General features: G+C 33.2%; 1 protein-coding gene across 1 annotated transcript in view; it reads right to left on the bottom strand.

The window, feature by feature from the left end:
• Positions 1 to 9899, bottom strand: part of Smp_212290 (dynein heavy chain, putative) — a gene marked incomplete at both ends in the record, with an annotated part of 41832 nt that extends 31933 nt beyond the window's left edge. Inside the window, 10 exons of the mRNA XM_018792309.1 lie at positions 839 to 957; positions 2643 to 3065; positions 3344 to 3654; positions 3716 to 3937; positions 3983 to 4215; positions 4296 to 4874; positions 4911 to 5125; positions 5185 to 5463; positions 9004 to 9121; positions 9852 to 9899. Of these exons, the coding sequence (XP_018647251.1) occupies positions 839 to 957; positions 2643 to 3065; positions 3344 to 3654; positions 3716 to 3937; positions 3983 to 4215; positions 4296 to 4874; positions 4911 to 5125; positions 5185 to 5463; positions 9004 to 9121; positions 9852 to 9899 (2547 nt within the window). The remainder of the gene's footprint in view (positions 1 to 838; positions 958 to 2642; positions 3066 to 3343; positions 3655 to 3715; positions 3938 to 3982; positions 4216 to 4295; positions 4875 to 4910; positions 5126 to 5184; positions 5464 to 9003; positions 9122 to 9851) is intronic.
• Positions 9900 to 25982: the final 16083 nt, after the last annotated feature.

Raw genomic sequence — 25982 nt, 5'->3', positions numbered from 1 at the left:
ACAATTTGAAGTATATTAGTTGATTGCTAAGTGGTAACCCATATTATGCTTGTCTTGCCCTTATTGTAAATTGAATTTTCACAATTAATTATTGGTATGACCAATAATCTAGCTGACTCAACACCACCTAAACTATATTATAAAGTTAGGTGGTTGAATGGGAGTTGAAAAAATAGCTTAAAGCTGGGTTTCGTGGCTTGTGGCACTCATTAGTAAGGCGTACCTGCAGTAATGGGAGAACTGTTCCGAAACTTTAACAGTGAGTCTAATTCATGAGCTGATTACGTTACCATAACCATTCAGAAATATCTGTACCAAAAAAACACAATTTTCACTTCATTTGTAAAATATAGTATTTCTTTTTACATATGATGACCACATAAGGGTAACCTCAAATCTTGTTGTCTACGTCCTTGTTGTAATCAAATTCCATTGGTCAGAGTAAAATGCAACTGGCAATCTCGATGATATGTTGCTTTAATTTCCCTAGATGTTAGTTGGTTAGAGGTACGTAATCATTAAAAAACTCCAAACCTAGAGTATACATATAATATTGCACTGATCTTCACAATAAAGTAACATGAAACTCAACATCAAGCATAGAGGTCATGAATGTTCTTGATACTTATCATTTGACGCATAACATCATGATTTGGATTAAAGAACTAATTTACCTTGACTAAGTATAAAGCACATTATATTAAACAACCACTTTAACAGATAAGTTAATCCATTATATCTTTTCATTATTTTCATTTGAAAAACAAATGACCAAATGCTTAAGTTAAACGTGTATGTATAAAAAATATTTATGTAAATACAATTCATTGTTTCTCACTTTCAATACAGCATTTATAACAATCTCTGGTATTTTAAATCCTAACGCTTCTAAATGTTTTGCTTCTGTTATTGTTACCAAGATATTTGGATGAAAATTAACCAATAATTCATATTTACCTGAAATTTAATTGTTAATGATATGAAGTGATTAAAAAATGATAAACTGTGATTAAGTTTTTCAAAAATATATATTTAGTAAAAAAACAAGAGGTTTTTGTATAGATTACAAGTGAAATATTTACAAAATATATCGTCAATGTATCTTAAAGGTCAATGGGAAGATTCAACCAAACAATACTAAGTGAATTTAAACTTCACCCCATTACACAAGCAAGTGGTTATCAGGACTCAGTAGCTAAGTGGATAACGCGATGGCGTTTGAATCGAACGGTACTGAGTTCGAGTCCCAGAGTGAACATCAACTCTGAGATACAGTTACATACAGCTGACGAGTCCCAAATAGGACGGAACGCGCGTCCTGGATTCCACTGCTAGTCACCACCATCTTTGACTATGATGCTTGTAAATCAAGGCTATTTCGAGGCAATACTCACGGTCTGCAAATGTGCCAATAAGAGACTGATCAATTACAGTCCTAAACGTCAATGGGAAGATTAAACCAAACAATTCCAAGTGAATCTATTAGTTGAACAGTTAATGTAGAATAGTTCAGTTTGCTTTTATTTAAGAAAATTTTGTTCATTGTTCAAATTGCTGAATTTAAAAGTGGTTTTACAATCATGTTGACATCATATGACTAGTTATCAGAAATTAATAAATGATGTCTTTTTGATTTGTTGTAATAGAAGACTTAACAAAAGTTTACCGGCAATTCTTTCAAAAGTAGCTTTGTAATTACTAAGTTCTAAAAGCAGAATACAGATAAAATCATATTTTAATTGTCAGATATATGAGTACGACTTCATGAGTAGCGTTTTCCAGGGTATAATACTCGTATAATACTCTTTGGAGCATAGTTTATTCTATAAGTAAGCACTAGTGAATGGATTAATCGGTGAGACTATAATTTATGGACGAGCCAATCAGAAGCGTCTGAGGTATTTCAAGGTCACAGCGCCAATTTCAGTACCTAATGCTCATGTACAATTGGTTCACAGAGGATTTTAGAGAAAACGTGACAATTAAGCGGCTACAATAAATGGGACTAATAAGAAGTTCCTTTGTCTGTATTTGCGGTAATCAATTGACTTGTAGACGTTATGCAGACTACCCTGATGATGTTATCTTTCGATGTAATATATATTAGAGGAAGAAGTCTGCTAGGATAGTAACTTTTCTCCCTCGATTCAGATTGAGACTAAAGCAAATTATATTAATTGCTGTGAACTGTATAATAAAAGAACCCGTAACATGGTGCTTTGTGAATGAGTTCCTCTACCTTATGCATTACAATTTTAAAACTTTTGAACCTCTTTCTAACCTTGACAAGTTTTTGGACTATATGAAAGAAGTGTATCCACTTTAATTATTTGGTTTTGCATAATAAATTTTTACTGTATGCTAACTGTTCACTGATTGTCTAATATTCTTCAAGGTCACTTAAGATTCGTTCAAAGGTCGTCCATAAATTATAGTCTCGCCGAATAATCAACTTTAAACCATTCTTTTTCGCTTTATGAACGTCAAACAAAGAGAACGAATGATTATACATATAAGAAAGCAAACCCACAGTAATAAAGATCATAAAGACTCACTAAATTCTATAGCTATTTTACTAGATTCATTTGTATTTTGTTCACTTTTTGATGAAGAATTTAAACTTAAACGACTTATTGGTAAACAAGATAATTTTGTCATCATTATTGATGATGATTTTGTTAAATCTTCTTGTTGTTTTAATAAAGTTTGATTTAAATATTGATCAAATGATTGTTCTATTTGTATTATCCAATATTTATATAATTGGTCTTCATAATTTCTCATTTGTTTACCAATCATAATATATTGATTACGTACAGATTTACCTTTATCATTTTTCATTAATTCATTAATTTTTAAAAATTTTAATATTGGCTTTTTAATACAACTTAATAAATATCTTTCCCATTGAATGAAACCAGATATTGGTGGTGTGAATTTGGTTAATACACGTATCATTATCATCTGTTGATTTTGTTGATTATCATGAAATGGAGGTAAAATTGCATTCTGATTAAATATACTACTAATATTCATCATTTCTTTTTCATATTGTTTTAAAATATCTATAAATTTCTCATTTAATAAATTATGAATCTTTGGTCGTGTTTTAATATGACGAAATTTACACCATACATCAAATACTGATTCACTAGATCGTAATAATGTAAATGAATCATTAATGAGTGAATTAGCCTCATATTCAAGATGTTCAACAATATCATTGAATTTTTCTAATTCTTCATGCCACCAAATATTATTTTCTTTATTGAATGGATCAGTTTTCATCTAAATATTAAAGATTATAATATCATTGCATTATTGTAAATGATCATTACCTCACAAAACATTTCTACTATACTATTGACACGTTGACTTGCTTCATCTATCTTCTTTGTATCGCAAGTAACTGATTTTAATTCAGAACTGAATATATTTCTAAAATCTTTTATTGTTGTTAATATATCTAATAAATTTTCACAAATTGAACGTGTAAAATCTGTACATCCAAATAATTTGATTTTGTCGAATTCCCAACGTGCATCACGACCAACTGTTTCAATTTCAGAACGTTTTTCATAATATACAATTTTCCAATGGTTCAAGAGATTTATTATAGTATTCATTAATGATATAGACTGTTTAAGATCAGATCTAAACAATAATCATTATTATTGAGTATAAATAATATAAACAAAAACATAATAAAACTTACCGAAATAAATTTGGAAAGTCAACAGCGTGAATAACTCGATTAGTTATAGTTATGGCTGTTCGTTCAAATAATTGTACCATATTTTCATCACGATTATAATAACGGGATAATACCCATATCATATGAAATGTTTGTATAAGTGGATGAATAATATCAATTAATGATTCAATTTTATTACCAAATGTTAATGTTTTAAAATGTCTTTCTAATAATGAAAGAAATCTATTGTAAATAAGAGATTGAATGGATAATATAGATTAAACTTACTTTACATTATCTCTTGCTTGTATATATAAACTATTGGTTTCACTAAATAATGCACAATATGTATCATTTTCTAATATTTGATGTAAATGATAAAATCGTATCACATTTGATCGTTTCAATTGTTCTATTAATGTTCCAAGTATTAGATTACGATCACGCCAATAATCAATCAAACTTAATGGGCTCATATCACTTGTTTTTTTTTCTAATAAACTATCTAAAGTTTGACGAATCTGAATATTTCAAGAAAGAAAAAGAAAGAAAAGATAAAATGAAACAGTGAATTATACACAAACAATGAATGGAATCCTACCTGTCTATTCCATAATATAATCGTTTTTTCAATGATCATAAATTTTGGACTTTTCACAATATCTAAATCATCTTCAGTTACATCTATATTTGGTATTTCTAAAACAATATCACTATTCAATTGATGAATTGTTGTTTCAACAATACAACAAAATTTTCTTGTATTTATTAAAAATTCATCTCTTGTTTCAACAATTTGTTTTAGTTCATCAATTTCTTGTTGTTCTTGACTTTTAATTTCTATTGATTTTAATTGATCTTGATCAGAAATCATCGATTTCTGTTGATATTGGTTATTATTATTATTATCATTATCATGTAACATTAATTGTTGATCTTTTAATAATGGTGTATAAATTTGTTTTAATAAATTTTGTAAATTTTGAAGAAAACTTCCACGCATATAACCCCATTGTATTTGACTTGGCATATAATGAAATGCTTGTTTTAAATCATTCGGTGCATTCATATATCCTTTTGTAATTCGAATAAAATAAACATATTCTTCTGTTAATGTTTCAATGTCTATACTTGTATTTTTCATATTTAAACGAGTACACCATATTGTTTTTCGATTAATCTAAAATAATTATTATAATAGAATGATAGATCTTACAATAGTAGTATATTTCAGAGAGGTATCGGTTTCATCTGTAAGTGAATCATCACTTTTTTCATTCATTTCTTTATTGTCAGCATTATTATTAGTAGTAGTATGAAGTCCATTAGAACTTCCATTTTGATGAGCTGTAATTTCTTCAGAATTATCCAAGCCATTGTAAGTTTGTTCATATTGAACTTCACCATCAATATCTGTTACACCATTCGTAGCTAGAAAATAATATTTATTAAGAGGTTCACATATATAAAATTTGTTTATATTTTCTTACATTGTTTCCTAGGTATTTGTAAAACTTCTTCAACTTCTTCTTCATAAAATGTTTTATAGAATATTAATAATTGATATTCATCTTTCGGGGAATCATTTAAAAATTTCGCCAGTTCCAATTCATTTTCATTATCATTACGTTCAATAAAATCAAGAAATATATCATTGTCTACTAAGTTTAACCCTTTGTATATAATATGTTTCATCCATTCTATACGTGTATCATCCATAATTGTTAACAGACGAATATGTGTTGAATAATGTTCGATTAGAAATATTGCTATATTTAAAAAGACAATGAAGAAACAAAGAGGATTAAGTTATAAAGTATGTTTTTATTGAATATAGTGGCAATAATATGAAGTCTAAAAGAATGATGATAATCTTTCAGGGTTGAAATGCAAAAATAAGCAGCTTGCTCCATAATTTGTCCAAGACGAATAATTACTATAGCTGAGACTTAAGGAAAAATGGCTCGTTTGGAAAATGTTGTAGTGTCAGTTGATATGTTAAGCCCGTATACCTTATTCTAGCTTCTGGACAAGCCAATTTACCTATCCATCTTGAGTCCCGTTTCGACCTCTTTAATTATTCACTTATCAACCCTGACTGTTTTTTATATGAGCATATGTGTGTTTGCGCTTCTTATCCTATTTATCACATGTCTGTAACTTATCCTTATCTGACTATAAATATTAATTAACGCTTGATTAAAGCGAGTTGGCTTACCCGTTATCTCTAATGCATGTCGTTTTTGTTTCGCTCTCTTTTATTCGCTTCATCACTCTGATTTCTTGTCCAGATCAATGATGTGTACAAAATATCTGTGTTCAAAATCCATTCTCGTATTTGACTTAATTAACTCCGTTATTCATCCACGCGGATTAAGTCATGTGTTGCACACGAGGATAGACAGAATGTATATTTAAACAACAATCATTCATACGATCTAATTCGAGTCAGATCTATAGCCCCCACAAATTAACCCAGTTGTACAATATGACTGTTAATAAAGTAATATGTTAACTTATACATTTGAGAAACGACTTATCAAAATAATAACATCAGGTAATTGATTATATGTTGTAAACAGAATAATTTCTATTATTGCTTATCAAAAAAGGCAGATAATCCTTTAATTGTGGAAAATTATTGATAATTCAGAAATCATTGTACTACATAAAATCCAGTTATTTGGTAATACAGTCATACTGAGAGCGAAAACTTGAGTCAGGGTCGAACTAAAAATATTTCCATCATCGGTAACTTGCAGAAAATAATTGACTTATGAACATACTTTCACATCTATACTACTTCCAGTGGATATCTTATTAAATTGTTATATGGCATAAAACTTCAATAGCTATTCTTTATATTCCTGGATGGATACGCACCTCAATAGTTTTCGACAGGATTCACCAATATCTTTTCAAAGTTCTGAAAGCTCGATTGTTCGACGTTTTCTAGTCACTAACCTCGTCTTTCGGCACCCGTGCTTCAAATAATTACAAAAATGCTTGGTTCGCTTAAATTTAAGCTAAAAACATCATTGAACAGCATTTTCTTTCAACTGATATGCAGTAAAGTTACGTGTTATTATACCATCCTACCACTGGCTCTTAATTATGATTGATTCATCCGACAATAAACAGGGTTTTACCAAAAATAAAGGATTGTTGTCCATATAACCCAAATAAATAACTCGGTAAATTTCAGTTGCTAACATGTTGAACTAGTATTAGGAATTAGACTTGATGTATCATTTGTACTGCTTAGCAAATCTTATTGTACACGATTATTTGGTACACTTATATTCAATACAAGCATAAAAATCTTACTAAAGTAACAGTTTTCTATCACTCAGTTCCAAGCACAGAAGCGACTGGCTATCAATAAACTATTAATAAATATAATTTGCATTGAAGAACAGGGATTCATCATGAAACAGGTAGCAAGCAAATGATCAATAGTTACGAAGTGTGCCACTAGTAAGAAAAATAACTTATAATTACTCAAAAGTTGTGGCAACTATACTAGGGTTGTAATGTTTATCGCAAATATAAATCTTTGGGCATAAAGAAACTCAGTGAATGAGGCGTCAAAAAAGAGTACAAGTGAAATTAAAGTTGTCAATCTGGAAAGCTGTGTTTAGCGGAATCCGTCATGACACAGTTTGGGGATCAGTGCTTTTCCTCATGTATGTAAATAACCTTCGTAGTCTCCTATCATCATCGGTCTTGTTATATGCTGACGATGTCAAGATATGGATATCGATAAATAGTAAAGATGTTAGGTCACTGCTTCAAAATGACATGGAGAAAATTATCTGGATGGTTTAGAATCTGAAGTATTGGTCACCAAGATACATGTACGTACATGGTAAATAACAGTGAAGTGCCTGTTGTTCTGACACACAATGACTTTGGAGTCATCTATGTTCAAGACTGGAAAACCACTTCAAACTGCAATGTGATAACCACAAAAGATTTTAGAGCACTATGGTCAATATGTAGGGCCTTTGGCTTTATCAATGATAAGACCTTTTTGACTTTGTATATAGTATTCTTGCGTCCTAAACTCGAGTACTGCATACATGCAGCTATTCCCTACCTAAAATGAGACAGTGAGCTGTTGGAAAAGTTTCAAAGGACTGCAACTAAACTGATTCGTGGGATAGCAAAGCTCCTGTATGATGCTCAACTGGCTAAACTCAACCTATTTCTATTGTCATATCGAAGAACCAGAATTTACTTTTTAAATTACTTGGTGATGAATTCGCATCTGGAATACCCTCATTTTTCCTGTCTTCCAAAACAGCGAATTTATGAGGACACTCTCAAAACTGTTCACAATCCCAGGACAAATAACTGGTGAGCTGAATATCGGCTTTCCATTTGAATTATCAATGAATGGAATTCGTAACATTAATACGTGATTGAAGCTTCTTCTGTCGACGCTTTCAAAAAGAATTTAGGTCAACTAGCAGACTCCATGACTAAATTAGCGCAGGCCATCTAATCTACTGTCGTTTTCAAAGTGAGATTGAAGCTGAAAATGGAATAAGTCAAAGGTTAAGGACACGATTCCAACATTTTTTTCTATATTGGAATTGAGAATTCCTGTTGCAGTATAAGTTCGGGGCGGGATTACAACTTATAGATGAATCAGAAATATAAGGACATGAAAGTTAACCGTACGGTTAAATAGCATTTTGGAACAATAGCTTAAGCTATAATAATTATGACATCATTATGTCAATTGACATAAGGGTTTGACAAAAAGGTTTCTCACAAATTATTTGACGAAAAAGGCCTTGCTTAACTTCCTAGTCTTAAAATATAACTCCAAGTCCTAAATTCAATAATTCATACTAATTCATAAACACGTGAGTTGTCTCAAGGTTACTTAATCGTCGCTTTAGGTTCTTTTGCAGTATTTAGTCTCACCTTATATAGCAAAATTGTCTGATGCCAAATACATCAACAAAAATTCGGCACTCAAAGTTTTCATGTAATTTAATCACGTGTAAGGTTTTCCGTTCCAAATCAGTACAAGCAATAATAAACCAAACGACTGGAAAATATTCGTTATAAGCGGTGTATACTAACCTAGGTTGTCAAGTTATGGATACACATAAACAAACGAAACCAAGGCTACGGTGGGGTCAGCAAACATCTACGTAATGGACAGTATAGTAAGTTCTAGGAAATTTCAAACCATTGAGAAAAGCAAATATTTCACAATCCTTTTCAATATATGAAAGGAGTTATTGATATTTTTTATAATCGGCATTTATACTAAGAATATATCCCAAGTTTACTTTTCTTCCATTTTTTCAGACATTCACGACCATTCCAAGGAATTTTTGAAGCCGATTCAACCGTGAACACACTGCATAGCAGATAAACAGTCTGTTTCTCCTTAAGTTTGTTCCATTTCTGATTATCACAGCTGTATCAAAATTTAGTCATTAGTCTTTAGTTGTCTGATATTGAGATTTCCCTAGGCTTATATGTGTTGCTCTATGGATTTCATAACCATGAAGGTCATTATACCTTACTTTTGCACGACAGATGAGCAGTGAAATAGTCTTTTCGTTTTATTCACACACCAGCTGTTTAGGATATCTCTGTGGACTCACTTATATTGCATAGTACTACAGATCACCAACGTAGATGATTGGAGTCGAATGATTAGAGGCCCACTCAACCTAAAGGGGGGTAATGTGACCGACGAGCAAACATCGATGTCACACCTTGTGATTGGTACCTAACGTAGACTATCCTTTCATCCTATTCAGGTACTATGGCTACCTTGGTGACCGTACAACACAAAAGACGTTATTGAAGAAGTATATTAGTAAGAGTATGTACAAGGAATAGAGTAAGAATACAATTAACTGACACGCGATGGTCGTCTTTGACCTTGACGAAGTTAGGACATTGCGCTGGCCCTACATTACATGATATGCACTTTTTGCAGTCACCGCAGTATCTCTTCTTCTGTTTTCTAGTAAATACGATGAGTGAATTACAGTTAAAGAAATCTGTCATACAGCATTAGTTTGGTATATTCAAAACAGTGGGTTTTTTTCAATGTATAGTGACCATCTTGGTTGGCATCCAAATATACCATAGATAGTGAGGTGTATAACAGCGAACAACTTACAGACCTTCCAAAAGCTTGTCCGCCGCTATGGAATATAAGTGAATCCATTTTGCAGGCAAGATCAGTAATATGAAGCTTGCTTTGTTTAGCAGCGTCTGATCGTCTTTCATTACTATAAGAGGCCATGAAGTACAACCTAGTAATAAGGAAACAAAGTACAATCAAAGTTTTGGTTCCACGTAAACTTCATCGTTCTGTTTATCGCCTTTTCGAGCGGTCCCGGAAAGAAAAGAAGAATATTTAAGTGCATGTCGACAAACACTCGTACGCGCGTAAAGACACAAAGCTGGCGGAAAAACATAAGTAAACTCATACACCAGTGATAGTGTAAGAGGGACTTTTAAAGGGTTTCGGCTTCGGGTTTTTCTAGAAAAAAATTAAATTTACACATATTAGCTAGAAAGTTTGTTTGTTTTTTGGAATAAATATCTCAGTATAAGCATATTATTTATTATGTATAATAGAAAAGAAAATCGAGATAAGGCAAAATGTTGATTGGTGTCTTACTTGCAATAGTCGTTTTAATGTTCTGGAAATCTTACTCTTCTTCTAGGACGCGCTGTTTTAACTTTATTTTCAGATACTGAGGAATTATCAACGTGCGTGTCGGCTGTCGGCACTATAAGTATAGGAGCCGTGTTATTCCGTTGCACCGAAGGTAAATCGACGTGGATAGGATTTCCTTCTAAATACGCTGCTTTGATTCGATTGATGCTGATACTATCGTTCGTGCCGTTCTTATCGACTATATAGTTTTGAGGTTCACGCTAAAGAACTTTGAAGGGTTCTTCGTATAGCATAACAAGAGGTCAACGTAATGAATCGCGACGTACAAAAACGTGTATACTATATCGTAGGTCAGGTTGAATGTAAACATCAGTTTATGGAGGTCGATTGGAAACAGGTTTAACTGAACGCATTGCGTTCGTAAGCCTGCTCGTGTAGGAGTTTTGATCCATGTTCATTGAAGAAGGCGAAGGATCCACGAATTCTCCTTGAAGTCGAAGTGTCATTCCATAAACCAGTTGAACTAAAGTGTATTCAATGTTAGCTTTCACTGCATTGCGAATACCTTGTAGGACGAGTGGAAGAGCGTCCGTACACTGTGAAACGTTTGTAGCTGATAGTGAAGCTTTCAGCTGTTGATGGAAGTCTTCTACCAACCCGTTTGCCTGTGGGTGGTAGGCAGTCGTTCTGAAGCGAGTGATTCCTAGGAGTGTGGTGAGACAACAGAAAAGTCCTGATTCGAACTGGCGTCCGCGATCTGTAGTGATGGCTGAAGGGCAGCCGAAATTCGCCACCCATCGTTCGATGAAGGCGCGGGCCACTGCTGCAGCAGTAATGTCCTTAGTAGGTACTACTCTTGACCATCAAGTGAAACGGTCTATACAGGTTGAAAGGTAGGAGCATCCATTTGAATCTGGTAAAGTTCGCACCGAATCCAGATGAACATTGTCGAAACGCGCATCAGGAGTTTTGAACGAGCCTAAGGGACATTTGTTGTGTCTAGTTATCCTAGATTTTTGGCAGCTTACACAGAAGCGTGCTCACTCCCTCACGTCTTTATTCATACCAGGCCAGCGAAACCGTCCTGCTATGAGCTTGATGGATGCACGTACACCTGGATGAGAAAGTTTGTACAACGTATTGAAAACGTTGCATCGATAATGTTTCGACATGATTGGGCGATCCCTAACAGTTCAAGGGAGTTATACGAGACAAGGAGTCTCCAACTACTTTGTTCGCCTCAAAAATGTGTTGTATATCTGAAGTAAACTGCGAAATGTAGTCCAGTTGTCGAGACTCACAAGGGAAAGTAAGAGGTTTATAATCACTAAAAATGGTGAATTCTCGGCTTTAGATAGTGTTGAAAATGCCGTAGAGCACAATTCATATCCAGGAATTCCCTACCAAAAGTTCTATACCCCGAGAAAAATGTTAAAGGTTGCCAGGAGTGGTTAATCCGTTGTTAAAAGACTCCTCCGATTGCTGAGTCGGATGCGTCTACTGCGATACTAATGAGCTTTTGAATGTCCTGATGTGCCAGCGTGGTTGCCTTTGCGATAAGTTCCTTAACTGTGGAGAATACGTTTCGCGCAGTGTCGCCCAGATCAATGGATTTCGCATTTCCACGAAGTTGTTCGGTGAGCGGTTTCATAAGGGACGCGCATTTAGGTATGAACCGTCTATAGAAACTTACAAGGTCGTTAAATGTGCGCACTTACCTAATGGTGGTCGGTTTTGGGTAATCCAAAGTGGCCGCCACTTTGCTTCTAAGAGGTCGAATGCTTTGAACATCAGTAGTGTATCCGAAGCGTCTAAGGAGTCGTTTTCGATTCGGCATTTCTGAATTTTGACAGTAATACCATGCTTTTACAGTGGTTCGAACACAATGTCTAGATGCTGAATATAGGGTTGTACATCCGGACATGCTATCAAGCGGTCATCAACGTACTCATGGACGAAGTTGTGACCTTGAAAAACGTCATCTATGAACCTGATGTGCGGGCGAGAATGATCGGTTGTTTTGCTCAGTCAGGTATGTCGATAGTGTGACAGGTGTTATATGTGGTATATATTCCCCTATCCTTATTACTTGTTATTATTGTTGTTAAACTGTTTTCTGTTGCTGGGTTGTGTCTGCCCTGGGTGTGGAAATATACTGGCGTTCTATTCAGGCTAATCACGTGTTCCAGATCTGAGTTGAGTTGAATTCCTGTAGAGTAGACACTGTGAGGGAATCTAGTGTACATATTCGTCTAAGATAAATTGACGTCCCACATACGTGTAAAAAGTAACAGAAACTTAGGAAAGTCTGGGTAGTATTTATTAAGCCGAAAGGCATTCGCGAAAATTCGTAGACTCCGAGAGGAGTTGTGATAGCGGTATCTAGAATATCGTCAAGAGCCATTGGGATTTGTTTATAGGCTTTAACCAAGTCGATTTTCGAGAAGATAGTTGTACCTTTCAAGGTAGCTGTCGAATCGTGAATGTGAGGCAACAGGTGACGATTGAGAATGATTTTAGCATTCAAATGCAGACAGTCAACAGTTGGACGCCAATCCTTGCTGTCCTTTGTGGGAACTATGTGTTAGTGTGATGCTTATGGGTTGTTTGACGATCGAATGATTTCTAACTCCATCATGTGGTCGAATGCGTTTTTCGTCAACCGGAGCTTTTTGGGAGCCAGTTGGCGAGCTTTTGAGAGTACAGGTGGTCCTGTAGTCTTGATGTGATGTGTAACATTGCTGGTTTCACACGGAAATTTCGGTTGCGGTTGGTATATCCCAGAATACTTAACGAGTAATGGTTGATAGAATAGGCCTATTGTGTGCCTAATTGTGACTGGCGATAATCTGCAACCGGAAAAGGAATTACGCAAACAGATAAATTGGTGTCTCCGTCTACCAGCCTCTGTTTTCGCGTATCGATGAGTAGACTATGGTGTTTTATGGGTCTTTACCAATGATTAGCGTAGAAACATCTGCAACAACGAAGATCCAGTGAATGAGCTTGCGTAAACCCACGTTGAGGTAAACGTACCTTTTACCGTATGTGGCGATTGACTTCCCATTTTCCGCCTGTAGGTTTAAAACGGATTCGTGAAGTCGGTTGTTAGCATTTTCAGAAAGAACGCTAACTTTTGCGCCAGTTTGGACGAGGTGGCGAACTTTCGTGATCACATCTGTGACGTATAACAGACGGCTATGTGTCGCCGGATACGGTTGCCCTTAACGCATGGCGGCTGGGAAGTTTCCCGAATTGTTTTCCGTGTCGGTCGACTTTGAGTTCGAGTAACTGCAGGGTTTTCTGCAATTTCTGGAAGACTTTCCATTCTGGTTATGATACCAGCTACAGTCAGGGTTATCCGTCTCTCATCGTCTGGAGACAGATCGCCTACGTGAAGCGGTTATCGAGGAGTATTTGACCGTTTACGGTCATTACGAAATCGAAGGAAACGTGTCAGTGTATGACGCAGATCCGAAATGTATCTCGTGAGGTTTTTTTTGACTGAGAATACTTCGACGTTATAGGCCTTCACGATTTCAAGGATGCGGTTAGCAGACGCACCCAGCTGGTCTAAGACGTTGTTTTGAAACGAGACGAGAACCGCTTGCACATGTTGAGGAAGTTTAAATAAGAAACGTTTGAATAGGCCTTCATCGAAAGTTCTTTGACCAATAACTTCTCTCATCCTTAGCAACATGTCTGTCGCAGAACTATGTTGCAGGTCGATGTTATCAAGCGTATGATCTAACGTTTATCGATAGTTAGATACCCGCGTTTCAGAATGGACCGTTTTAGAGTTCCTTAAGGTTCCGAAACATCACTAGTAAACATACTAGGTGTGACCTACCTATCAAATTCGCGCGGTAGTGCCTTAACAGCCACGAGGATTCGTGCTCGTGAATCAGTCATATCGTGCTCATAGAAGTCAGCTTCTGTGTAGCAGAACCAAGCTTCGATATAGTCCGACCAAAAGGGCATTAGCTGAAACGAGGGCGGTGTACGAGTCTCGATCTTAATTAGCCTGGGAGTCTGTTCTATCATGGCGAATTTAAAGTATGGGGATGAACAAGGCAAAATAGTCAAAAATAGAAAAAATATATCTCAATATATAAAGATTAAAATAAAGCAGTTATTTATGAAGTTCCAAAAGGGAACGGAATCACTGTTTATGGGTTGATGTGCCAGATGACGTCGGGCTCACTAATGAAGATACGACAGGTACTGTAGTTTGACAACACTTTATTAGCAACACCTTCTATAATTGAGTTGTGCCCACCCAGTGAAATCAAAAGTCAGAAGTGAGAAGGTTGGAAGATATATTTGGTAGACTGTCAATATATCGAGAAGTGACTGATCTAAACTGGCTAGTGATTGCAGGAGAAGTTGAGCACGGCGTTCCCACTCGTGATCTAGTGCAGCTGCATGGCCGAGCGCTTTCAGCTAGGTGAGTACATTAAAACTACTGTGGTCAGAATCCAATGTTGAACACTTACAGAGCTATTGATTTGGGGATTTATTTGCCGCTTCAACACCAATTGAATCTTCTGAAGACCTTATGTATATTTCAATACGTCTTGTAAGTTATTTTCTAGTAAGATTTTTTTTCTACAGGACAGGGTTACTAACTCAGTATCCAACCCTCCGCCCTTATCTGGGCATGTGACCGGCGGTAACTCTAAAGGAGCATCAGCTGGATTTCTAATGTACAGAGCTGAAACATTGAGAACAACAACAACTATCATCAAAAATTTATTTAGAAGGTATAAGGTACAAGCAGTTGTCTTCAAAAGATACTCTGATCCATCGAGAAGACAACATCAGCAGCAACCTACTGTGGTAAATGTGTAACAGGCTTCTACCTGAAGTAGAATTTATCATTAAGATGATCGCTTAACCTAATTTTTGCAAGTTGGGTAGGATTGGAAAACATAAAAAACATAATGAACCATGTTCTTTTTCGGAAGTGAGAATTTCTTACTGTGGACCATGTGAGAAATGTATTCCAAGTTAGTGATTTTGTTAGTTTCTTGGTATGAATCCCGAAGGATGATAAAAAATAGATCGAACAAGAAGTCCGATAGCGATAATATACATATTAATATAATTAATTAGTTAAAGTGTGCATCAGTAATTAATGAAATCAGATTGAAATGAACATAAGTCGACACCACACTAGACTGAAGTATTATCACTATTGAATTACATTAGGATTAAACCATCTCGTAATTGTATTGAAATTGGAATCACATTGATACGGGAATGCCCAGTAATTGTATTGGGTTCGATATTAAACTGTTGCTAGAGTCACCAGCGATTGAAATAGAATTTTAATAATCCGAAGATGCATTATGTGTGTCTAATATGAAGTGAACTAAGTTGTGCACAGCAATCAAAATATCTCTTATGTCGGTAATCTAGACAAGTAATAGAGTAAGATCAATAAATAAATAGGCAAACAGACAAATATACAGAATACACGTAGAGATATGGAATAATTCACACCACTGGACACAGAACAACCAATAAAATAGAAATAATAAATTTCAGTAACTTACTTGGTTTGATATTGCTTTCCGAAGTGAGTATATAATTGTATGAATTTGAAATATATACATAAACAACCAATGATTTCCATGTTAGAGCACAATGTGTTTATGATGTCGACAAAACATTATCATTGTAAGGTATGTCGTTTTAATTCAGAAACCAGTTCATATCAGATGATTTTTATAACTAAGCTTTAATTCAAAAATAATTAAAATATTTTATGTTTCGATAAAATGAAGTGAGCAGAAATGAACCAAAAAATGAAAATAACTATCATCACAAACTGATGTAAATTTGACTTCTACTACAAATTAATATTCATTAAATAGTCGATTTATCCAGGTTAGAATTCTTAATAAGTACTGTGTTATGAATCAAGCACAATTTTCACCATCAGCATAAAGAATCAATCTTAAAATTGTTCTTAGTACGTGAACCATAATAGCGAAAATTTTCAAAGGTAATATATTTATACGGGAGTCTGTGAAATCCTGGATTCTAGGAATCTCAGTAATTTCATGTAGTTGAACTCTTCATTGGCTCTTCTTTTAGTTCAGACATAGCAAAAGACGAAAAATGGTAACGGTTTTCGTATAGTAATGTAAAAGGCCTTACAGATTAGTAAAAAATCGACGGTGACAAAGTAAAGATTGGTGCGAAGTAAATAAACACATCTGAACAATGTTTTCTCCAACAGATAGTTGATAATGATCACAACACTTGGTACAAATACACCACAGGATATTGGATTATAAATTCATTATGAATCTGAACTAATTACTTGTCACATAGGGAACGGCGTTCGTATCAAACAGGGAGCAATACTCTGTTCAAAGAAAAATAAATATAGCCATTTGGTTTGCTCCAAAAGGGAGCGATCAAACTATAAGATAACAATAATATAAAAAATCCAAGAATTATTTCACCAATTACCAGTAGGAAATAATAAATGTTCTTACCAAAAAAGGTACAGTACCTATAAACTTCAAGTCATTTTCTAGGTTTAAATCTTTTCCCTCACTGTCATTGTATACTCACTGAAATCGATCAAATGTTTTTTCAGTCAAATCAACTGAGATAAATACTTATTTGGTATTATATATATATTCATCACTAAACGAAAACATAATTCTACATACGCGAACTCAGTAAAGAGTTGTTCAAAGCATGGCCACAGAGGTTATGTTTAGTTGTTGCATTTTCATACTAAATCCTCATTACTTTGCCTAGAAAGTTTATAAATAACCTGACAAAAAATATTAGAAATATATCTGATTATAACTTGTTGGTAAACAATAAGAATAAACTATACTGTTGAGCTTTATGAGTGAATATGAAGAGTAAATTTTAATGTCTGTTATCCAATAATTTTTGCTGCAAGATTGAAGTTCTCAGAAGTTTCTTAATATTTAATTATCACACGTAAGATTAAATAGTTGTAGCATATTAAAAGTTAACTGAATTCGAAAATACTAATAGTTAGATGTTCGTCTGCCTACGAGAAACTGTAGACTGATCAGCAATTCATTCGGTATTACCTTATATTTATTTAACGTAACTTAAATATTGAGGATATCTGTAAGTTGCCAGCTTTTGATCACAGATTCTCTGTAAACATTGGTCTTACATGGTTCAACCGGTAAGTTGCTAATGAAGATATCAGGCATAGATAACTTGGTAGAGATAATATAATGATGAATAAGATTGTTAACTTTTATTAAGTGAAGTGATTGTAACATTTTTTTAGCGATACCTAACCATCATTTCCCTTGAATCGCTTCTTCTGGTTAAAAATTAAAGATAGCCAAACTTTGTTATATCATAAATTCATTTGCCTGATTTCTATAAAGATGTAAATAGTTGTTAGTGACATTCTGAAGACAATTCTAATTTATCTGTGAATGCTCAAATGCATATGAGCTAAAACCGGTCACAGTAACCGAAATGATTTACGTCTTTTCGAACACATAATATATTCATCATAACATTTACCGAGACATGCTTGTGAATTTAGGCTATATTGAGGCAATAAGCATAGTATGCGCATATGCCAATTAGAGACTGACCAGTTGCAGTCCTAAAACATCAATAGGAAGATTCAAACAAACAATACTAAGTGAAGTTACCGAGACTGTTAGTATTGTTTATAACAAATTTACCATTTGAAACGTATTCTACAGTTTCGACGGATAAAAAAGTAAATCAAAAACGCTTATAGAAAAGAGGAAGTTATCAAAAGAGTAATTAGTTATATGTAATTTTTTACCATACATCTTGTAAATTCTTTTTTTTTGCAAAATATTTGTATCATCGTCAATTCCCAATGCTCAATGCATCTCAAAAATAATCATATGACCATTAATGATTTGTAAGCATTTATCTATCAACCTTAAAATATAACTTCCACTTCACTTGAAGTCCCAATGAAACTTGAGCACTGTATTCTCATTGGGTTAAACAACAACATTTTTCCAGCTTAAATAATTAAATGCCCTAAAATAAACTACTTAAATCATATATTTCAACTAGATATTATTTTTTACTCTAAATCTAGATAGACTTTTGTCTTGATAAAAGTATATCTTGTTGAATTGGTGCCATTTTAAAACAATTAGCAGACTATTTACTCTGATTGTTGATAACAATAATAAGAATGATGATAGTCAGTAATTAACCACAAATTTAGCAACAAAATAAAACTATTCACTGTCCAAGTTTAAAACAGAATTCACTATCAAATAGAAAAGCAAACTAGAACAAGAAAGTAGATAATTGAATGAGAGATAATATCACAATACAAACGAAAAAAACGATTTTCATTCTCATTATTATTACTACTATTGAATTAATCATGAATAAATCCCAGAATTTTATACTTATCCTATTCTATTTGAGTAATTTGACCCTGTCGTCTTCTTTGCTTTTCATGTATATGTATATATGTATATATCTATGCTCAAAACTAATTTTTTGACGCCATCCAAGTGAATATTCAGTTGTACGATTTTCAAAAACAATGTTATAACTCTAATATATCGTCAATATTGAACAATTATCCTTTAAGTGTAGGATAAATCTTATGCCTTAAAACATATATTCATTACTAATTGTGTTTATTGTTGACTCCCTCTTTTCTGTATATGGAAAGTTTTCTATCCAAGTGATTTTTAAAATTCAAATCTAAGTTTTATTCAATTGAGAACGAATAAGTCTTTTCAAAAATAAGCTATTATTATTATTATCATCAATAATGGTGATGTTGATACATTGAACTGTGGAAACAAAGAATAAAACAGAAACAAACTAACAAAAAAAGCAAATGTTGAGTAGATCATACTACTATAGTTCTTTCAAAAACAACAACAACAGCATATCATGCTTCAACAGAATACCATTGATATAATAAAAGATAGATATACACAGATAGTTAAACAATCAGACAAACAAAATAAAAATTGAAAAATGAAAATTGGTATAAACTAGGCGCCTATTTCATGCAAGACGCCATGATGGTCATTTTTATTTTGTTCATTTTTATAACCGCATGCAAATAAACATAAGATATATTTGAGACATTTCTATATAAAATATTGTAATTGAATATACATTGCATTGTATTGAATAAGCATTGATGATTGAATGAAAAAAGAACAACAGAAGAATATTTTGTTTTATTATATCAAAAGGTTTATTGTTTTTTTTTTGTTAAGAAAATAATATGGGGATATTTTTTCAACAAAAAAATGATTTGATTGTTATGGAAATTTTAACTGTCGAGAAAAATTGATAGGGAAATATGTATCAATTTTTTCCTATTCAAAATTAGAAAACTGGTCAGTAGTAGTTATGACTAGTCTTATTATAACTTGTTTTAAATCGTTAAAGATGCCACAATTATTTGGAGTTTGACAACATCTTAACTAATAACAACTTCTAGAATCGAAACGTCCCCATCAATTGAAATCAGAAGAGATGTTCAAAGATATATTTGATAGGCTATTGATATAGCTAGAAGTGCATGATCTAAGTTGGCTAGTGGTTTTAGGAGAAGTTGAGAACAGATAACTCGTGATTTGGTGCAGATGCGTAACCGAGCACCTTCAGCTAGGTGAGTACATTAAAACTAATGCGGTCAGCATCAAGTGTTAAAGACTTACAGAGCTATGAATTTTGGGGATTTATTTACCATTACATCATGTTTGTATTATATGTGTTTGATTTTCATCGTTGTTTTAATAGTAATGGCGTAAAATTGTACTGCTTATCAAATATTTATTTGACTGTAAAAGGAAGTAACGAAAATGAAAGATATCAGTGTAGGTTAGTCAAGGATTTTGTTTATGGTTAGTATATTTTGAAAGCATGCTTGGATGAAGTCTGATGATATAAATTTTCAACTCCAAACAATATATGATGATGTGTTAACTTCATAAAGTTAAGGCAATGACTCATTGCTGAGCTGATTGGATCCAAACGTGGAAAGTCAGACAATTCATAACAAAGCAAGTCATAATTAAAGATAAGATTATGATTTACAAAGGCCTTAGTAGACGATTAGATATTGATATACAGGTCTCAAGAAACAGCATCTGTGAGCATTTAGAATCGCTATTATGCACTTCAGAGGAGTTTCAAACTATGATGAAACAGTTGTTCAATGTACCTTGATTAAGAATTAATTACTAGATATTTAAAATAGATATGAATAGAATTTCCCAAACGGACAGAAAATGTTACCATTTTCTTCTATATTTTCTTTCAATTATAAAACTGAATACTGACAGTTATAAATTATCAAAGGATTTAGTTATTATCCACGCATACGTTGTTAGTAGCAACAATTTGTTATACCCGTGAACTTGTAGTGAATTTGACACGAGCAGACAGTAGATATGACACTATTCTATGGTCTTTCATACTGTATATATGAAATGTCTACAGTTAAAGTATGATGCAAAAAATGTCAGGCGTTAATTATTTAACTTACACAATCTGCTATCACATAATCCTGATTAAAATCTTAAATGAATTTCAAATCAATCTATTGCAAAACGTATACCAAAGTTGACTGCAACAAAGAAACTTTTCATGATTATATCATAGAACTTTCGAACTACCCAGAACCGTTCACCCTAAAAACCCCATTTTAATAGGCTGGTTCACTGGGTCATACTTAATTTCTCTATATATTGTTTACAAATAGCACATTAAATTATCAACTGTAAACATAGTTTTTGAATATCTACTTGCCACCTCAAAAGTTGGTGGTTTGAGATTCAGATTATCAATTATTGTGCTACGTAATCGTTTGGCAGGATTGTGCAACAGTTGTACTGTGCCTAATCATTAAAAGTAACGCGGACATTATCTACCAGAAACTTTATTCTATAAGACTGATTATTCTTCTAAATGAATTCACTGTTCGATTTCCTAGCCGCTTTTAATAATCTTAGACTGAATTTACACGGTAACCTGGATGCAAGAAAAAAGACATGGAGACTGGTGGTAAGGATTTATTTAACTCCCAAAATAAGTTGAAATGATTTGAGAATACATCACATTTTATAGATTTATTTACAATTAGATTAACAGTCAGATTTATATAGAATGAGCTGAATTGTATTTAACAATAGTAATTCAATAACTTACTATTTGAGCATATATGTACAATATTACAGAAGTAAGCATCTGTAATCCATCTTAAAATATGATGAATACATGCGACACAACGATTGGCAAGAAATCATTTTGATATGTCATTTGCATTCCGATTGATTAAACTATTACTCATTATCAGAAGGGGGTTTTGTGGAGATTTTATTAATTTTATATAGTTGAAATTATGAGTCAATTGAAGCACTGGACGGCTGTTTCATCCAGGTTTTCCATGGTGATCTAGCTTCAATTGACTCATGATTTCAACTGTATAATATTACTCATTATATCAAGACATCCAAAGACAGATGAGATTAATTACTCAATGTGGTATTAGCGGTTTATTTCAATAATTGAAAGTGAATAACACAAACATGAAAATATTAAAATAAACATTTCTTAGGCGAACTCATTAACAGGTCACCATATTCTGTGTCAAAAGGTTTATGACTGATTTCTTGTATTTTAATTAGTTTACTTTTAATTTATTTGATTTAAAATGAGGAAATCTGGATAACCAAATTTCGGCAACAGTTGAACAAATACTGATTAGAAATTATATCGAGGTATTCCACACAAGAAGTATATATGACAAAAAAGATTGATAAGTCGTTGTTCTAAAACTCAATAATGGGAAATTACAAACCCTAATTGTTATCTTTTCCTGCTTTGAATAAGTTGAAGTCTAACCGGACTCATTAAATCAGTGGATAATTTGTTACTATTTAAAGTCAAGGGCACTGAGTTCATGTAACAGCGTGGACTTCAACACTAAGATAGATGTATATCACAATAATGAATTCCATGCAGAATGAATTGGTAGCGCTACACTAAATATCTAGTGGAGTAAAGACTATAAAATTTCTATAAAGGCAAAATTTACAATGTTCCATAGAATTTTTTTCCTCATTGAGTTACTGTCGTTTGAACATGAACATCAGAAATAAATTTTAAAAAGGACATGGTAGGAAAACAATTTCAATATATATTTGAACATATGGGATTCAGCCAATTGTCATTTGTATAACATTATGTAACCATAATGTCTGGCAAAAGCTTTACCATTTACCACTGTATGCCTTTTACTTTCTTTGTTGTTGCTCCGACTCTACTAAAAGTATATCTTGTAATAGTTTACAATAGGATTCTTAGATCATTTTACATATTTCATTTACAAGTGAATTTTTTTCAGAAAAGAAAAAAATTAAACAGCGTTCCAAACATGCTCAAATATTATAACTCATATATTGATGATTTCAAAATTTTAAAGTCATATTATCGGTGTAGTAAATACAAAATAGAATAGATAAGTATCGTCTACAATACATTATTATGTTAGATTGAATAAGATCAATTACTATTTTGTATATAATTACTTACTTACTTACTTACGCCTGTTACCCCTCGTCGAGGAGCATAGGCCGCTCACCAGTTTTCTCCATCCAGCTCTCTCCTGGCCAATTCTTTCCACTTGTTATTCATCCTTTTCATATCTGCTTCTATTTCCCGATATAATGTGTTCTTTGGCCTTCCTCTTTTCCGCTTCCCTTCCGGATTCCAAGTTAGGGATTGCCTCGTGATGCAGTTTGATTATTTCCTCAATGTATGTCCAAACCTCTTCAAACGTCTTTTCCTAATTTCCTCTTCAGCTGGAAGCTGGTTTGTCCTCTCCCATAAAACGCTGTTGCTGATAGTATCCGGTCAGTGAATGTTGAGTATTTTGCGTAGACAACTGTTTATAAATACTTGTACCTCCTTGACGATTTATGTAATAGTTCTCCACTTTTCAGCTCCGTACAGTAGGACGGTCTCGACGTTCGTATTAAAGATTCTCACTTTGAAGTTAGTTGACAGTTGTTTTGAGTTCCATATGCTCTTTAATTGTAGAAATGCTGTCCTTGCTTTGCCAATTCTCCCCTTTACATCTGCATCAGATCGTCCTTGTTCATCAAGGATTCTTCCCAGGTACGTGAATGTTTCCACCTCTTCTAGAGTTTCCCCATCAAGTGTGGTTGGGTTGGTGTTCTCCGTGCTGTATTTGAGAATCTTGCTTTTTCATTTGTGTATGTTGAGGCCTATTGATGCAGAGGCTGCATTTGTATATAATATCTAAATATAAAATAGATGACAAACGGAAAGAGAAGATATTATATGCGGAGTAATTTGGAAACACAAAACTTTACATTAATTTCAGTGATAATTAAAGCAAATAAATAACAGAAGAGAGGGAGAGGGAGACAAAAACTCAGATTAATTTATGAATAACAAGAATGATTGACATAATTAAACTTGTCCATTAAAAATATAACCAACAATAAATAACAATGATGAATAAAACATCTAGAATAGAAAAAATCATTCACCGGAAATAATATGCCTATTACAGATTTTTATATCCTAATGAATGAACTAATCCAATATGTTTTTTTTTAAACCATAAAATTATTCTTTGTCGGAGTAATTCCAATCATTTAGAGGAGAACGATTGGAAGTGAAAGTAATCAAACAAGAAAATTATTCTGCATGAAGTTATGCAGATACTTTTGTTGACTAGATTTTTACTTTTTTTCACTTACGCCTGTTACTCCCAATGGAGCATAGGCCACCGACCAGCATTCTCCAACCCACACTGTCCTGGGCCTTCCTTTCCAGTTCTATCCAGTTGTTGTTCATTCTTCTCATGTCTGTCTCTGTTTCTCTGCGTAATGTGTTTTTCGGTCTTCCTCTTCTCCTTTGACCTTCAGGATTCAATGTGAGGGCTTGTCTTGTGACGCGATTGGGTGATTTCCTCAAAGTGTGCCCTATCCACTTCGAACGCCTCTTCCTGATTTCTTCCTCCGCTGAAATCTGGTTTGTTGTCTTCCACAGTAACTTGTTGCTGATAGTGTCTGACCAGCGGATCCGAAGTATCTTGCCTAGACAACTGTTGATAAACACTTGTATCTTCTGGATGACGGCTTTCGTAGTTCTCCCATGTTGACTAGATACCTTGAAATAAAATGTCTTGATTATTGAATTAATAAAGAAAGAAGTACCTAAATACTTTCTAAACTATTAAGATTACAAGTAATTCAATGCTACATGCTTTAACCCTAATATTTTTTTATATGAAAGCTCCAGTTTTCGTTAATGTTAAGTTAAGAGAGATAACTGAATATTTCAATAAATTATTCAAGATCCGTCATAAAGTATTATGTTTTAGTAGATTGTATTTTTGTTTTAAATTTCTGAATCTGTAACAATCAGAAATGAATGCTAGATATTATTTGAAATGCTTTTCAAAAAGTCAGTTAGTTATAATGCTTTGGACTAGTTACTTTTCGTGTTAATAATACCTCAATATCAGTAACTGGTTGAATTCAATTTTTTTTGTTACACGACGGTACATTTGTCATGAATAAACAAATTTCCATGATGTGGCAGAGATTGTAATCCGACAATTGACTTTCCTGTCCGCTTTATTTCGTTTCCATTTTTAAGTTATTTATCATTTCATCGAATTATTTGTCTACATTAATTCATCGTTGCACCATAGAAATGTTGGTGTTGTAAAACATACCTGTACATCACAAAAAAGAATACTATCAACGGAAAGTAGGTAAATTAAAATGGACTTACGCATACTGAGTGTTTTTCATATCAGAAATTAGACAACCAATTATTGTGGTAGGTATAAGTATATTATGTTGCAAAACGGTTCTAAATACAAAAACAAAAAAATAAAATTTTTGGTTTAGGTTACTCAGTTTTTGAAAGTATAATCTATTCAACTATCAGTATTAAATAGAATGAATTCTAATATTCTCTCCAGTTACGAAGAATATATGAATGTCGTAACGACTAATTTATTAATTCTTTTCTATATATATTTCGAGGTACAAAAAACACAGAAACTATGAATGATCATAAACGACATTGTGAAAGGTATCATGTTAAGGAGTGCTTTATTATTCTCACAAAATACAGTGAATTGACGCTAGTGTGATCTAGCGCAAAACTGAACTATTATTCATCTGAAATGTCACCTTTTTAATATCCATAATTTTATTTCGCAAGTTTTTCTGATTAAAAATATTTACCTGCACCCAGGATACACTTCCTACTTGAGTTTAGGATTAGATTGCGACTGGGTGAAACTTTAATATGATCAGACGTTGATATGAATTACTAGGTGGCTAATAGTTGATCTGAAGTGAATTACAAAACAGAAGTTCATAAATTATAGATTCGATGTACTTCATAATCAGTCCTTGCAACTGATAAAAGTTGTGATGTATATCTTTAATTCAATGTTCCATTTTTAACTCTAATATTTAGCATTTTGTTTTCTTTTGTTTCTTACTGATCAGTATTCTGTTAGTTCAAATTGATGACAATAAACTATGTCATGTTTTGTGTTGATAAATGCACTGTTTCAGT

Source organism: Schistosoma mansoni, assembly GCF_000237925.1.
Source record: "Schistosoma mansoni, WGS project CABG00000000 data, supercontig 0218, strain Puerto Rico, whole genome shotgun sequence".
Classification (NCBI taxonomy): Eukaryota; Metazoa; Platyhelminthes; class Trematoda; order Strigeidida; family Schistosomatidae; genus Schistosoma; species Schistosoma mansoni.
This window is presented reverse-complemented; position numbering and strand designations above follow the sequence as displayed.